Raw genomic sequence first — 13,544 nt, 5'->3', positions numbered from 1 at the left:
AATGAGGAGAAGTCAAAGGTGCAGTAAAGTTAACATATGCGGTGCCGCTCCGTCCGCAGAGTGCAGGTAGGAAACATTTAATAAGGAAATAGAGAGTGGTCGTAGATAATTGATCCAGTCCGCGACTACATCTAGAACTCTTCCAATCTTTATCAACGGCGAAGGCCCTCCTTTCATTCCACTCACCTAAAATTGGGGGCCTGTACGCCTGGAGTTTGTTGTTCCCCACTCCTCCTTATCTTGTAAACGTGCAAACTCATTGTGCAGAATAGCTATTTTATTTCTTATGTGACTGCTTGAAGATATTTTGCCGAATCCGTTATGTGGTTCTTCTTGTGCTAAGATTGTGCCACGCAACGTTGAAAACAGCGTGGCAGCAACACACATCACTATTCGTTTATTGTGCGTAGCGTTGATTGCGTGATGGTGTTTCTGATTTGCGTGCAAATATTTGTTCTGTCCGGCGGCCTCAGCGGCGGTTGCCCCAGCATGATTGCCATGACGATGGACACGCTGGCCATTTGGTCATCGCGCAAGAAGAAAGAAAACCAGGGTAAGAGTGCAGGTCAGTACGTCTCGCCACAAGCTCGCACGGCACTCCGCATCCGCCACAAAGCACAAGTGGATGCACAGCAAGCACACCGCACTGCCTGATTATTTGCTTGCTACCAGGCGCCAACATGGTTCAATATCGGCATGCCACTATATCGGAGGTGCCAAGGAGAGCTTGGCCTCCTGCGGTGCACCTATCGGTGCACGTGGTTGACAGAACCACACAAACTCCGATGTTTGACCGCTGCAAAACAACTACGTTTCTACTAGTTCTTTTTTGACGGAGCGAGGCGAGGTGGGGTCTCATGTAAGCATGCTCTTGGCTACAAAAACAAATATATTGTACGACGCAAGAATACGCAATGCGTCATATCCCGAAATATGCCGCCGCTTTGTTTCTCATTTAGGGGATGTTTGCATGTAATGTCGCTCAGAAACTGTGGCCGGCTCACTCCAGAGCTTGCTGTCATAGCATGCTCTGCATGACATCACAAGAGCTCCAGTTCCTGACAGTCTTGTATTCCTTGGTGGAATTCATGGTATAGCCTACCTTGTTTACAAGCTATTTCGCTCAACGCTAAACTTGAGTCCTTTATCTCAACAAATTCAGTAAATATGATACGCAGACACGATGTGCAGTGATCTAGCTATCTAAGTCTTAAAAACATATATTCAGAGAAATTATCGCAGTTCGAGAGCTTGGGCCTCCGGAAGAGAAAACATCTCTGGGCCATTTTTTATCAGTCTGCCAGTTTGTGCATGTAACTTTATGCAGAAAAAAAAAAGGTGATCTTCCTTAGGGATCATCTGCAGTAGCTAAAATTTGATTTGTTTGTGCCTGCCATGTTTCCTCGAGGTGACAGAGACTGCTTCGCTAACAGAGATATGCGAGTCGCCCCATTGCCAATCGCTAGCCCAAAATAACCCAATATGAAAAATTCGCCATTTCAAGCTAGCTGCAAGGTGCAGCGTAAAACTGTTGTTCGATGCCAAGTTAATAGCCTGAAGACCAATTGCTCATATTTGAAATAGTCACCACGTTGCATGGGCCTGACAAGGAAAAGGCGGGGGGAGAGGGCGGAACGAAGGCTTTTTCTCTTCATCAAGAATACGTTTCGACCAAAGTAAATGCCAGCAACTCCACAGCTGGTGGAGAGGCCACGCCCCTTTGTGTTCGGGTGGACTGTGATGGCGATGCGTGCTTGGAATTAGGATGGCGGCTCCACGAAGCTGAGCGTCGGTTAGAGCGCCCAGCCACATTCCACCGCTTTCAGTGGTACGCCTGAAGAGAAAAGAAGGTAATAGATTGCCCGAATAATTTTTTCGACAGGCAAGGACGGGCAGAGCGGATGAACATAAGAAATATCAGTTGTTGCCACCGTAACCTGAGTGCTTTTGTACAGATCCGGAATTTGTCAAACCGATTGGTTCGAATAGTTAAGTTCAGTGAACAGCATGATTCACCCAGACATAACGAATGGCTTCCTAAGGGTGAAATCCAGCTTTATAGACTGTTATTTTGCATGTTATTTCCTTTTCCGCAATCATTATGTTCGTTCCGATTTTATGGAAAGGTTTGCTATATATCAAGGTGAAAGAACAATAGGGAAGCATTTTATTTCACAACACACTTTTAGTCAGAATAAATGTAAGCACAGCGCATGCTTACGAGTAGGTAAATGAGAAGAATTGAAGTTGGGAATGGTACTGTGCGAGAAGCTCTGACATGTATTTTGCATCTTCGTTTATGCCGAATAATGAGTCAGGAGAGGAAGCATGTCAGCGGGAAAGTTCCTAATTTGATTTTAGTCGTTGCTGATGTACATAAACGCAGTACTCTTTTGCGTTTTGAACGCACAAGCGTGCAGTACGCGACAAAGGCTTATCTTCGCCCCCCCCCCCCCCTTTTTTTTTCCCGGCAAAGTGTTGTTTCTACAGTCCTCATCCTTAAGCTGCTTTTTGAGGTGCTATTTAGCACCTCAAGCACCATATCCAGCTCCTTTCCAGTCACCAGCACCAAACGTTAAGCACGGTTGTTGAAATATTCACCGTGGATAAGCTTGTTGGCTGTTAACCAAGCCGCCATCGGAACAGCGCTGACCGAGTCGCTCAGACCGCGACTGCGAAAACCTCATTTTCGCCTAGTGTATTTAAGAGTGTACACCTTCTGCTGCTAGGCATTTACTTCCTCCTAATTAGATCGAGGCACTCATGCGTTTCAGCCAGCTGCGTTAAAGGTCCACAGCCGCTATTTATGCTGGACACGACCGAGTGAGTTCCCTCCGTTTTCTGGCATGCGCGGCCGGGGCCATGTCAAGAGGGTACGCTTCCGCTCACACTTAAAGGGCAAACACAAAAGAACCTTGCACACAGGGCTTTGGGTAATGGCGCAATTCGCGAACCGCTTTGCCTGTGTGGTATACGTACGAGGTTTGGCAGAACAGAGAGGCGACCATGAAGTGGTCGCGGTACTCCCCACCTTTCTTCACGCTTTTTTTCTCTACATGCACAGTTTTTGCACCTCATGATTTGGCTTAACGCGTCACTTTGCGGCACAGTGTTTGTAGCGGTGGGGCTCTTGTACATGTGGCAGCATATGCGCACTGATCTTCACCTCCCATGCGGTTTCCGCCCCTGCTCCCTTGCTTTGGCTGTTAAATGTATTGCTACTACAGACCCTCCTTTTTGCCACCGATGTTTTATGTTGAAAGTGCTTGGAGCTACGAGGCACGCGCTCTTCTCATTTCTGCCCACGTCGCCGACGGCTGGGAGAGGGTAGGGGAGGCAGCTGTCGATAATTGGGCGGTTTCGGTCACTCGCCCACTGTGTGTGCTGGCCCGCGCCGCTCAACGAGTCGCCGCAGATTGCTCGGTGACCGCCGCCATGCACAGCACATCTGACTAGGCCATTCTGTGAGTTAGCTGGGGGCCCAACGGCTCCTTCGGCAAGTGGAACGGCCCGAGAGTAAGCTTCGCACCAACGGCGCTGCTATGCATTGCGCACTGGGCGCTAAAGGAAGCCAGTCGTCTCCAGCCAAAAGCATCGACGTTGTACCAGGTGAGTCTGCGATACGATTCCGACAACTCCGCCCTCGACGGTTTACAGTCAAGCAACCGAGAGCATCCGTTTGCGTGATTGGCAGGAAGGGGCATCCAATAGAAATTTTGTCTAAAGCAGAATTTGCGAACCCTTTGTCAAAAGTTAAGAAGAAGAAATGGACATGGGCAGGACATGTAGTGCGAAGAGAGGATAACCGATGGTCGCTGAGGATAACAAACTGGATTCCAAGGGAAGGAAAACGTAGCAGGGGGCGGCAGAAAGTTAGGTGGGCGGATGAGATTAAGAAGTTTGCAGGGGTCAAGTGGATGCAGGTAGCTCAGAACCGGGTTAAGTGGAGAAATATGGGAGAGGCCTTCGCCCTGCAGTGGGTATAATCAGGCTGATGATGATGATGCCAAAAGTTTGGTGCTTAAGCAATTTGCCTCTGAGCCACAGCGTTTACCTTCCGATATTTCGCCAGTATGATAAATGTACAGAAAATACCGTTTTCTTCTGCCTCCGCCAACTGGCAGCACTTTCAAGAATTCTGCGGCAGCCCAACTAAACGGCTGTAAAGTAAATGCTATGGTTACTGCATTGTCAGAAAGGGCCTACCTGTATTTAGAGAAAGGGGAAACCGAACACGGCTGCGAAAATTGTCTCTTTTAGACGTCGCAAATAACAAGCGGGTTCTCCTAATAATGCTACAATAAGGAGATTGAGGACATCGTTTGCTATTATTTTCGCGGGGTAATAAAGGCATGCTAATAAACCTAATAGGGACCAATTCTTCGTAGACACCCCTTTACTCGACAACGGAGGTCATTTACCAAGTGGTAACCCCGCAAAGGTAACTCTGAGTGATAATATGAGCCGTCGGTTATTCTAGATATTAAAGCGAAAACCTTTCTACGCTCATCGGTGTGCGCAGAAAGTGTGCGTCCCCGCGATGTGTCCACCCTCGTTGTAGCGATTGAACGAATAAAGAGACGAAAAAAATACTACATGAGATATAGAAGGAAAAAATCAACCTAGAAGCCAAGGTTGATGGCTGTAGAGTAACTGTTGATTAATTACAGCTGCAAAGTCAAATTTGGGTTAAAAAACGAAGAAAGATGGTTGATGAATTCACATTTGACGGAAAGACGTCGATCCTGTGTGTGATCTCACAAAATTAGTAACAAAAGTCGAATTTGAATCGAATTCTGTAAAAGCGTCTAATAAAACGTAATTAATGCCTAAATCACCGAAGGGCTAATAATTTGGGATAATTAATTTAAACAATAAATAAACTTGGATGGTGACGTGACATCCAATAAAAAGTCTTGGAAGCAGTGTGAGATCGCAAAAGAATGAGCAGAATACCTTAAAAGGACCTAACTGGTCAATAATTAGTAATTGGTGACTAATTAGAGGGCACCAAATTGATGACTACAAACGCAGCAAATGAGTAAAAAGGGTCGCATGAGGACATGCGTCTTCCCACCCATAAGATGTATCTAATTGCCACAGACAAATTGTGCTTTAAAATACAACTAACACATTGACTCTAGACACTATACCGCTAGCGCATATAGGTGGGCTAGATGCTTCTGGATAGAATTATGAGACGCCATTCCAGGGCGCGCCCACACACACGCAATAAAAACGAACGCACAGACGGAGCAAGTGTGACACCAAAAACGCCGGATGATTGTGGAAACAATCAAGGATCTGCGTGTGTGTGTAAATCCATTGTTGTCTGCATTGTTGATCTAAGCTGAATAACCGTGCACTTAAGAGACGGCGTTCGTAAGCAAGGAGGCTCCGATCGAACGCGTGCGATGGGACGAGGGAAGTAGTGTGAGCGTGAACCAAGAGGAAGTGGCGCCAAGGTAGTTGTACTTGGGTTTCAGGATGACAAGCAATCTTTTCTTAACTTTTAGCCTTAACTTCTAATCTTTGGCTTTTCCCACTAGATAATAGCAATCTTGATAAAAGCAGGGTTTCGCAAAGAAGGGAGGAAGAAAGAACAGGGTTTCATGATTTTTAACGCTTTGAGCAAAACCTCAGCCTTTGATATGACAATGACGACGGATGCAGCCGGCCGGGTTCCCTTGCGGATGTGCGTTCAACTACGTCATTCTGCTAGTTCGTTAATTATTAATCCTTTAATTTATGCATTCAAGAATACACGCATATTCAATCCAGTTTGTTACCCTAAGCGACAATCGGTTATCATCTCTTCGCACTACATGTCCTGCCCATCCCCATTTCTTCTTCTTGATTTCTACTAGATCGTCAGTAACGTGAGTTATTTCTCTGACCCACTCTCCACGCTTCCTATCTCTTAATGTTACCCCTACCATTTCGCGTTCCATAGCCCTCTGCGTTGTCCTCAGCTTAAGTATAACCCTCTTGGTTAGCCTCCATTTTTCAGCCCCATAGGTGAGTACAGGTAAGATCCAGCTGTTGTATGCTTTCCTCCTGAGCGATACCGGTAAGCTGCTAGTGATAATCTGCGAGTGCTTGCCAAATGTGCTCCATCACAATCTTATTCCTGCTAAGCTATAACTATATCACTAAGCCCTATAACATCGCATTTCATACCCTCTAGTTTCTCTAACAGCACTGCTAAACTAGCTTGACTAGCTAGGGTTCTTGCGTTAAAAGTTGCCAGGGTCAGTTTCCAATGGCGGCCTGTCCAGCGGAGCCAGGAATTCTTAGCACCCCCGGCTGCGTCACAGGTCTGACCGCCGCCGTGGTTAGTTGTTCCGCAGTCGCTGGTGACTGAGGGCCGGGGTTTTATAGGACCAGTCATGGGAGGTTGCGGCCAATTACGGCACCAGGGTGGCTAACTCCTGTACTGGTGAGGCAGTGCATTGCCGGAGGTGTTCACCGGCATCAGGTCGCACCCCAAATCTGTTATGCAATTCCATCGACACGCGGACTTCTTTTTTTCTCCGGTGGAGAATTGTGCGGCACCGACATTCATACCCCGGTCTCCTTGCATGCGAGGCGGTTGTTCTGCCGCTACGCCACCGCTGCACTCCTACGACAGCTCTACATGGCTTGAATTGGAGGGTAGAGCTGCACCGAAGGTAACGGGACTGGGAAGCGCTCTCCTCCCTAACATTCACTTAAAAGTATTTCACATATATAGCCACAAGATCGGAAATAACAACACTTATTTTTTGATCAACCTCACATATATTCTGAAACGACCGATAATGTCTTAGAATACGAGATATGGGACTAGAACTATTCTTTTCTTTTTTTTTTGTACGCAAACTTGCAAAAGACATATTATATAAACTCATGTAAATGGTTTTCCGTGAGGAACCGGAGCAGGCTCCCGCTCTTAGCGTTGTCGGTGAGACATTTAGAAAAGTCCTCTTCCCTTGTTGTGGTTAGACCCACTTCGCGCAGAATCTGTGTCCTTGATTCCCTTGTCCCTGCACAAGTCCATAGCAGGTGGCGAACATCCACTTCTGCAGCTGGTGTGGAACACTTCGGGCATGTGGTTGGTCCGATGTCAGCTTGCGATTCCCATCGGCATTTTACCGACGGGGTAAGGGCCGCCCCAGCTCTTATCCTTCTAAGGGAAACCTCCTCCAATCTTGTTAAGTTACGAGGGAGTGGGAATGTACACGGGGGAATGAGGGCACGTGTACTTTTCCTTAAAAAGGATGCTAAAATGGAAACAGCGGAGCGGGCATCGAAAGGGAGCCTGGGGGGGGGGGGGGGGGTGCATTAGTGTGTGGAACTTCGTGTGTGAGGTGGTCAACTTTTCTCTGCTCAGCGTTCTCAGCATTTTCTTGTGTCCAATGTATCTGGATGCTTATCTTTATTTTTTTATTGAGTGCGTGGATTTCCTGGGTAACACATAGCGTCTTCGTCACTTTCTTCAGTTGTTTTATGGCGGCTAAGGAGTCTGTATAGATGTGGGCTTCTGTTATCGAATCTATTTTATTTATGGCCTCCATAGCATCGCGGATTGCATAGAGTTCCATCACAAGCGGGTCGGGGTATTCTAAAAGATATTCTTTATGTACCTTTAGTTCGCTGTGTGTTGGACTAGTAGCTGCTGTTCTACCGCCATTTTCTATAATTGATGCGTCCGTATATGCAATTAAGGTACCTGGAAGTGCATCAACCAGAGGTCGAGATGCCAGCTTTTCTTTGCGACGAAGCCGACTGGTCTTGTTTGTCGTGATAGTAGTGAATTCCCACGGAGGGGGGTCAGCCATTGGTGGTGTTCGAACTGCCACTTCGTTGTACAAGGATGCTATGGGCGTAACGTACTTTCGCTTCATATCCCTTGTTGCCTCTCGTTGTTCAATTAATTCTGTCAACGTATTTATCTGTGCAAACTCTTGGAGAATAGGGATAGGGATAAGTTTTGGTAAGGCCGTGATAGTGCGCATTGCGTTTCTATTTATTGTTTCCAATTTCGCCCATTGCCGCCTCGTGAGTCTTTGGAATTGGGCCTGGTATGGTATCCTCGGCTGTAACACTGATTGTACAAGACGTCTTGCCATGTCCGCTCGAGCTCCTCCTCCCCTAGACGAAATGCGTTTTATCAAGTTTAAGGAAGTCGCAGCTACTTTTTTCACCTTATGAAGCCATTGTGTTCCTTTGCCGGATTTGTGAATTTCTAGGCCAAGAACTCTCAACTCGTCCACCTCTTCCAATGCCTGATTTCCAATCTTTAGGGAGACTCTTTGCGTTACCAATTGTTTTCTTCCATTCTTGTTGGCAACATGAATGTAACTCGACTTTTGAGTTGATAATTCCAGGCCTGCACTTTGCACGTACTCATCTATGGTATTTAAAGCCTCTTGCAGATGCTGATTCTGTCTCTCAATTTGTTTATGAACAGACCAAATCGTGACATCATCTGCGTATATCATGAACCCAACTTCTAGTATTTTAGCTAATTTGCACGCCAATGGGATCAGTGCGATATTAAATAATAAAGGTGCTAACACTGACCCTTGTGGCACGCCTCTGTTCGAGGTGTAATTGCCAATTTGTTTTCCGTTTATCCGGATAGAAAACGTCCTGTCCTTAAGCAGATTATGTACTGCTTTTATGACCTGCAAGGGAATGCCCAAACATTCCATGTTGCTAAGAATCTTGGCATGTAACACGTTGTCGTATGCCTTCGCCATGTCGGTAGCCACTACAATGCGCACTAGGTGGCTATAAGGCGACACGTGTATGACCTCTTTAGCGAGCACAGCCAGTCCATTTTCTGTCTCAAGGTTTGTTCGGAACCCAATTTGTCGAGCATGGTATTTTTTATGACTTTCCAACCACCATGACAGGCGGGTGGCTATCATCTTTTCATAGATTTTGCAAATTGTTGGTGTTAGCGAGATAGGCCGCAAATATTCTAGACTTGTGGGAGGTTTCCCAGCCTTTGGTATTGTTACCACCACCGAGTGTTTCCAGCCGAGTGGAATGTCTCCTCCTTGCCATACCTCATTTACCACATCCAACAAGCCGTCAACTGCGGCTCCTTCTAAATTCTTGAATACTTCATAAGGAATATCGTTATGTCCAGGCGCAGTTTTACCATTCGCTTCTTCTATAGCAGCCAATAACTCCAATTTGGTAAATGGTAATGTTATTCCTGTTTTATCAACCGCATCCACTGTCGGTGAAGGCGCCGGATAATGTGCGCGGTTCGGGAAGAAAAGGGCAGCAGCCTGATCTGCAAACTCCTCTGGTGTAAGCTGTAATGCGAGTTTAATACTTTCTGCATGATCTTTAACCTGCCGCCTCTTTTCCATGCCATGGAAAGTCCTCCAGAGGGCCTTGTTAGTCGTTCCTGAGCCCAAACGACTGCACCACTCATCCCATCTCCTATGAGCCAGCTGTTTTTCATATCGGCGTGCCTGTGCCGTCACTCTGTTTACCTCAATTCTTCTTTGCACGTCTTCAGGATGGCGACCAGCCTGTATCTCGGCCCGCTTTCGGCGTGCCCAAAGTTTTAGTAGGTGCAGGTCGGGAGTTGGCTGATCTTCATTCACTGTAGTTGTAATGGTGTGATCCTTGAGTACCGTTTGAAGGGTGGTAACGAGAGTATTCGGGCTAACTGAATGCGTTCGAGTATCCTGCCGTACACCATCCCAATGTGTAACAGACGCTTTCTTTCGAATTTTCTTCATATGTCCCAAATTAAGACCAATACTAATGGGGACATGGTCACTACCCCACGCATCTAATTCCGCCTGCCATTGTGGTGCACCAGGGCCCTTCCACCACGTCAAGTCTGGTGAGCGTGTTTGTGTTGCAGGTAGTGTTGCGACTCCTGGATGATTTAGCAGTGTAAATTCCATTTCTGTGAAGGCAGTATGAACTTCATCACCCCTTTTAGAATCATAATCATATCCCCATACGGTGTGCGGAGCGTTAAAATCTCCTCCGATTAGTATCGCAATTCCAGGGTATGAATGGCGAATATGCTTAACCCATCCAAGATTAAGTACTGTGTTTCTTGGCCGAGCGTACACGGACACTAATATAAGGGGCGTTTTGTTCGGACGCGTGAGTACAGCAACTACTTCCTGCTGAGTGTTGCACCACTTGCTCAAGTCAAGTGGCGTTTGGGGAATGTTGGCCCTAATATAGACGGCAGCTTTTCCTGGTGTTTCGGCCTCTGCTCTTGCTCGTTTATCAGGGATAGAAGGACACTGGTACCCTATATATCCTGCTATTGAATATAACCTATTGTGCTCCGGTATCAAGAACGCCCATGAATGTAGCTTGCCGTACAATAACTTTGTAATTATTTCCCCAACTTTATTACAGAGCCCTCTGCAGTTCCATTGTGTAATCTGTTGCCACTTGTTTCGGCTACTTCTATCCATGATGTAAGCTGCTCTGAATGAGGTGTGTCAGTTTCGTAAGTGTGTCCAGTACCGCCTTCCAAATAGGTATGTTATCGGCAGGTTTACAATTCGGAGCATCCACTAACCTTGCTGTCGTACTGCCTGCAAGCGTTTCTTTCTGTTTTTCTGAGCTCTCCTTTCGTCGTTGGGCTATATGTGCTTTCTTTTGTCGCAGCTGTGCAATTTGTGCTGAAAGCATCGCAATTTCTTTTTCTATTGCATCCTGCTGGCTTGTGCAGTCTTTAAGGTCCGGAAAATCATCAGCAGTGAATGCCACTGTGCTCCGTTTTGTGCGTCGTCCATGTTTTAGCGTAGAAGCAAAAGATGCACAGTTCTGTGCAACCTCAACAGGCTCTTCTTCTTCTAGCGGGTCATCAAACAGCTCTTCGGCCAGAGTTGCAAATCTGTTTTTAACCATTAACGGTGCATATTGTTTATGTCGTCCAGCCCTTGCTAACTCGAGCTTTCGCTTTTTTGTCGGACACTGAGATGAAGTGATATCGTGATCATCAGATTTGCATAGGCCGCATTTGAATTTCGCTTCTCCAGATTCAGTTATGTATTCGGGGTTAACTCCATATGGACAAAATTTCTGCATATGGCCTTCTCTGTAGCACCTGTAACAGTGAACCGGTCTAGGTTTGTACGTTTTGGGTCGCACTAGGCGGCCGTTGTAGTGAAATCTGTCCGGAAGAGTATCTGGTCCCTGTAATGTGATGAGAAAAGTGCCTCTGTTCCCCATACGACGTGCGGCTAACACAGTATGTGTTCCTGGTATTAGGTCTCTGGCCACCGTCTCCGGGGAATCTTGTAGGTCTAGGTCATAGAAGACACATCGCTGAGTATTTGGACCTGACGCAAAATACGTCTGGATAGGAAGATACTCCTCTGTCGTGATTGGAATCTCTTACTGTGGTCATTTTGCATGCATCCTCAATGGTGGCTAAATGTACTGTGACAGTATTAGATGCCCTGTGGCTTACAAACCCCTGGTAACCTGTGGTACTCAGCGCTGCGTCTATTACTCTTTTCATTGTTCTGGTGGGTATCTTAGTGATATCAAACTGCACTGTAGGTCTGATATGCATTCTGAAGGATTTCTGCAAGCAGATGATAGCTTATCAGGGGCGGCCCTTACCTTCTTTGCCGGTGGTGTGTTGACTGGTGGCCCAGGTAGTTTGACCAGCCGGGGTGTCCGTTGAGAAGCGTTAGTGACGACCTGTTGCACATCCATAGCCTGGTGTGTATCGTTTAGCTCGGGTAGCGGCCCGAGCGTTGTCCTCGTATTCGAAGTAATGTCTACGTTGCTCTGTGGCCAAGTGCTAGCTCCAGGTAAAGGCTCGTTACCGCAGCCTGCCGTTGTGCTTGCAGAAGTCACAGCGACTACCGGAGGGTCCATTGGCGTCCCCATTCTTGCCATATTATCAGAGCTGCGGCTCCGCGGAGCCCCAGTAGGCCTAGCATCAAGGCCGCGTCGGCATTCTGCAGCTCCTACCCGGAGGGCTGTGTCCTTGACGAGCTTCTCGCCACGCACGGGTTGTTTGGCCTTTATGCTCTTCTTCAAGAGTTTGATGGCCGCTGTGTGGGCGCGGACTGCAGACGTAGTTCGAAATCTTACTGGACACGATGTAGCCACGGTGCTCAGCGACACGTCTTCTTCTGTTCTGTTCAGTCATTTTCTTGCTTATTTTTCCGTACTAATCTTTCCGCGCTACATAGTGTTTCATACTTTGATATATGTATACATACGCCGGCTTCGTTCAAATCGCTGCCTGGATTCATTTCTGTGGGAGATTATTTCACTAATGCAAATACTGCTCCACTGTGAAAATCTGCAGAATTGAACGAGGAAGAGTTCACACCAAACCCGGCCGGCGACATTTAGCCGCCTGGCTAAGTAGCGGCTTACGCTACTTAGCCAGGCGGCATTCAATAATCCTGTTAAAGAAAGAAAGAACGTCGCGAGGTTTAACCGGCTCCCGGTGTAAGAGCTTAGCCAGATTGGCAGGCACTTTTGTACGGCCTGGTTCAAGCGGGGTTGTTGAACTTCCGGTTGGGCCAATTGGTAATGCCTGTGTCGCTTGTGGCGTAAGCATCTTCTCCTGACGTGCGTGCCTAGGGCGACGACGTCATTTACATCTGCCATCGGCAATGAGAAACTGCACCAAACGGGTACTTTCGATCATTATTATCGGTTTTATCAAGTTAAAAACCGGAAATGTTTTTGCCCAGTCAAGCAACAGAATGCCGCAAAATATTTTTCAGATGGCTCTTGTACCAGTCACGTTAGGCAAAGCTGGAGTGGATTGTAAAAAAAAAAAAAAAAAACGAACACAAATCTAGAAGGCCTGCGCCACCTCATAACGGAAACAAGCGTCGGAGGGAAATTTAACCATTGATGTTTGAAGGTTTATTAAAACGAAATACAAATCAATCATAACTGCATAAAAAAGTTTGTACAGTAGGAGGTCCCAAAGTAAGAGTGTCTGGGGGACCTCCTATCAGGAATACATGAGTATTAATACACAAATTGAAACCTATTATTACAATTTCGGCAATGACTGAGTTACACAATAGTTAGGGGGCGTAGGTTTTCAAACAAAAAAAAGGAAGAAAAAAAGCAAGCAAAGGCATACAACAGGCAAAGCGCAAGAAACATTATGAAAAGCACAAAAGATATCAGACATAGAATGGGCAATCGATGGAAGCAAAGATAATAAGAACGGAAGCGGAGACAGATAAGAATATTCACAATGACAAACTCTTTGCCCGTTTGCTGCCCGAGTGGGAACAAAAAATGCGATTAAGGCAACCTTAGGTAAGGTATGAAGCTGAATTGTTTGATAAGAGATGTTTTTTCAGTAGAGTGCACAAAGCGGGCTGCGAACGGGCTGATTTAACTGCTAGCGATATTGAATTCCAAGTTTTTATGGTGGAGAAAAAAGTAGTTTGTTTTCCGTAATTTGTGTTTACATTTGGTAGTAGCATATTGCTTTGTTCAGAGAATCGAGTGTTATTACTATTAGCGAGGAAAGATTCAGAGAAACAGAGAAGTTGACAATTATCATTGCGAGT

At 46.4% G+C, this 13,544-nt stretch overlaps 1 protein-coding gene across 1 annotated transcript in view; it reads left to right on the top strand.

Moving 5' to 3' along the window:
• The first annotated feature begins 489 nt into the window (after positions 1–489).
• Positions 490–13,544, top strand: part of LOC146177830 (Kv channel-interacting protein 4-like) — an 83,881-nt gene continuing 70,826 nt past the window's right edge. Inside the window, exon 1 of the mRNA XM_084581691.1 lies at positions 490–565. Within this exon, the coding sequence (XP_084437817.1) occupies positions 490–565 (76 nt within the window). The remainder of the gene's footprint in view (positions 566–13,544) is intronic.

Source organism: Amblyomma maculatum, chromosome 10 (genome assembly GCF_055883805.1).
Source record: "Amblyomma maculatum isolate TAMU_Amacu chromosome 10, ASM5588380v1, whole genome shotgun sequence".
NCBI lineage: Eukaryota > Metazoa > Arthropoda > Arachnida > Ixodida > Ixodidae > Amblyomma > Amblyomma maculatum.
The sequence above is the reverse complement of the archived record's forward strand: the minus strand, read 5'-3'. Positions and strand labels throughout refer to the sequence as shown.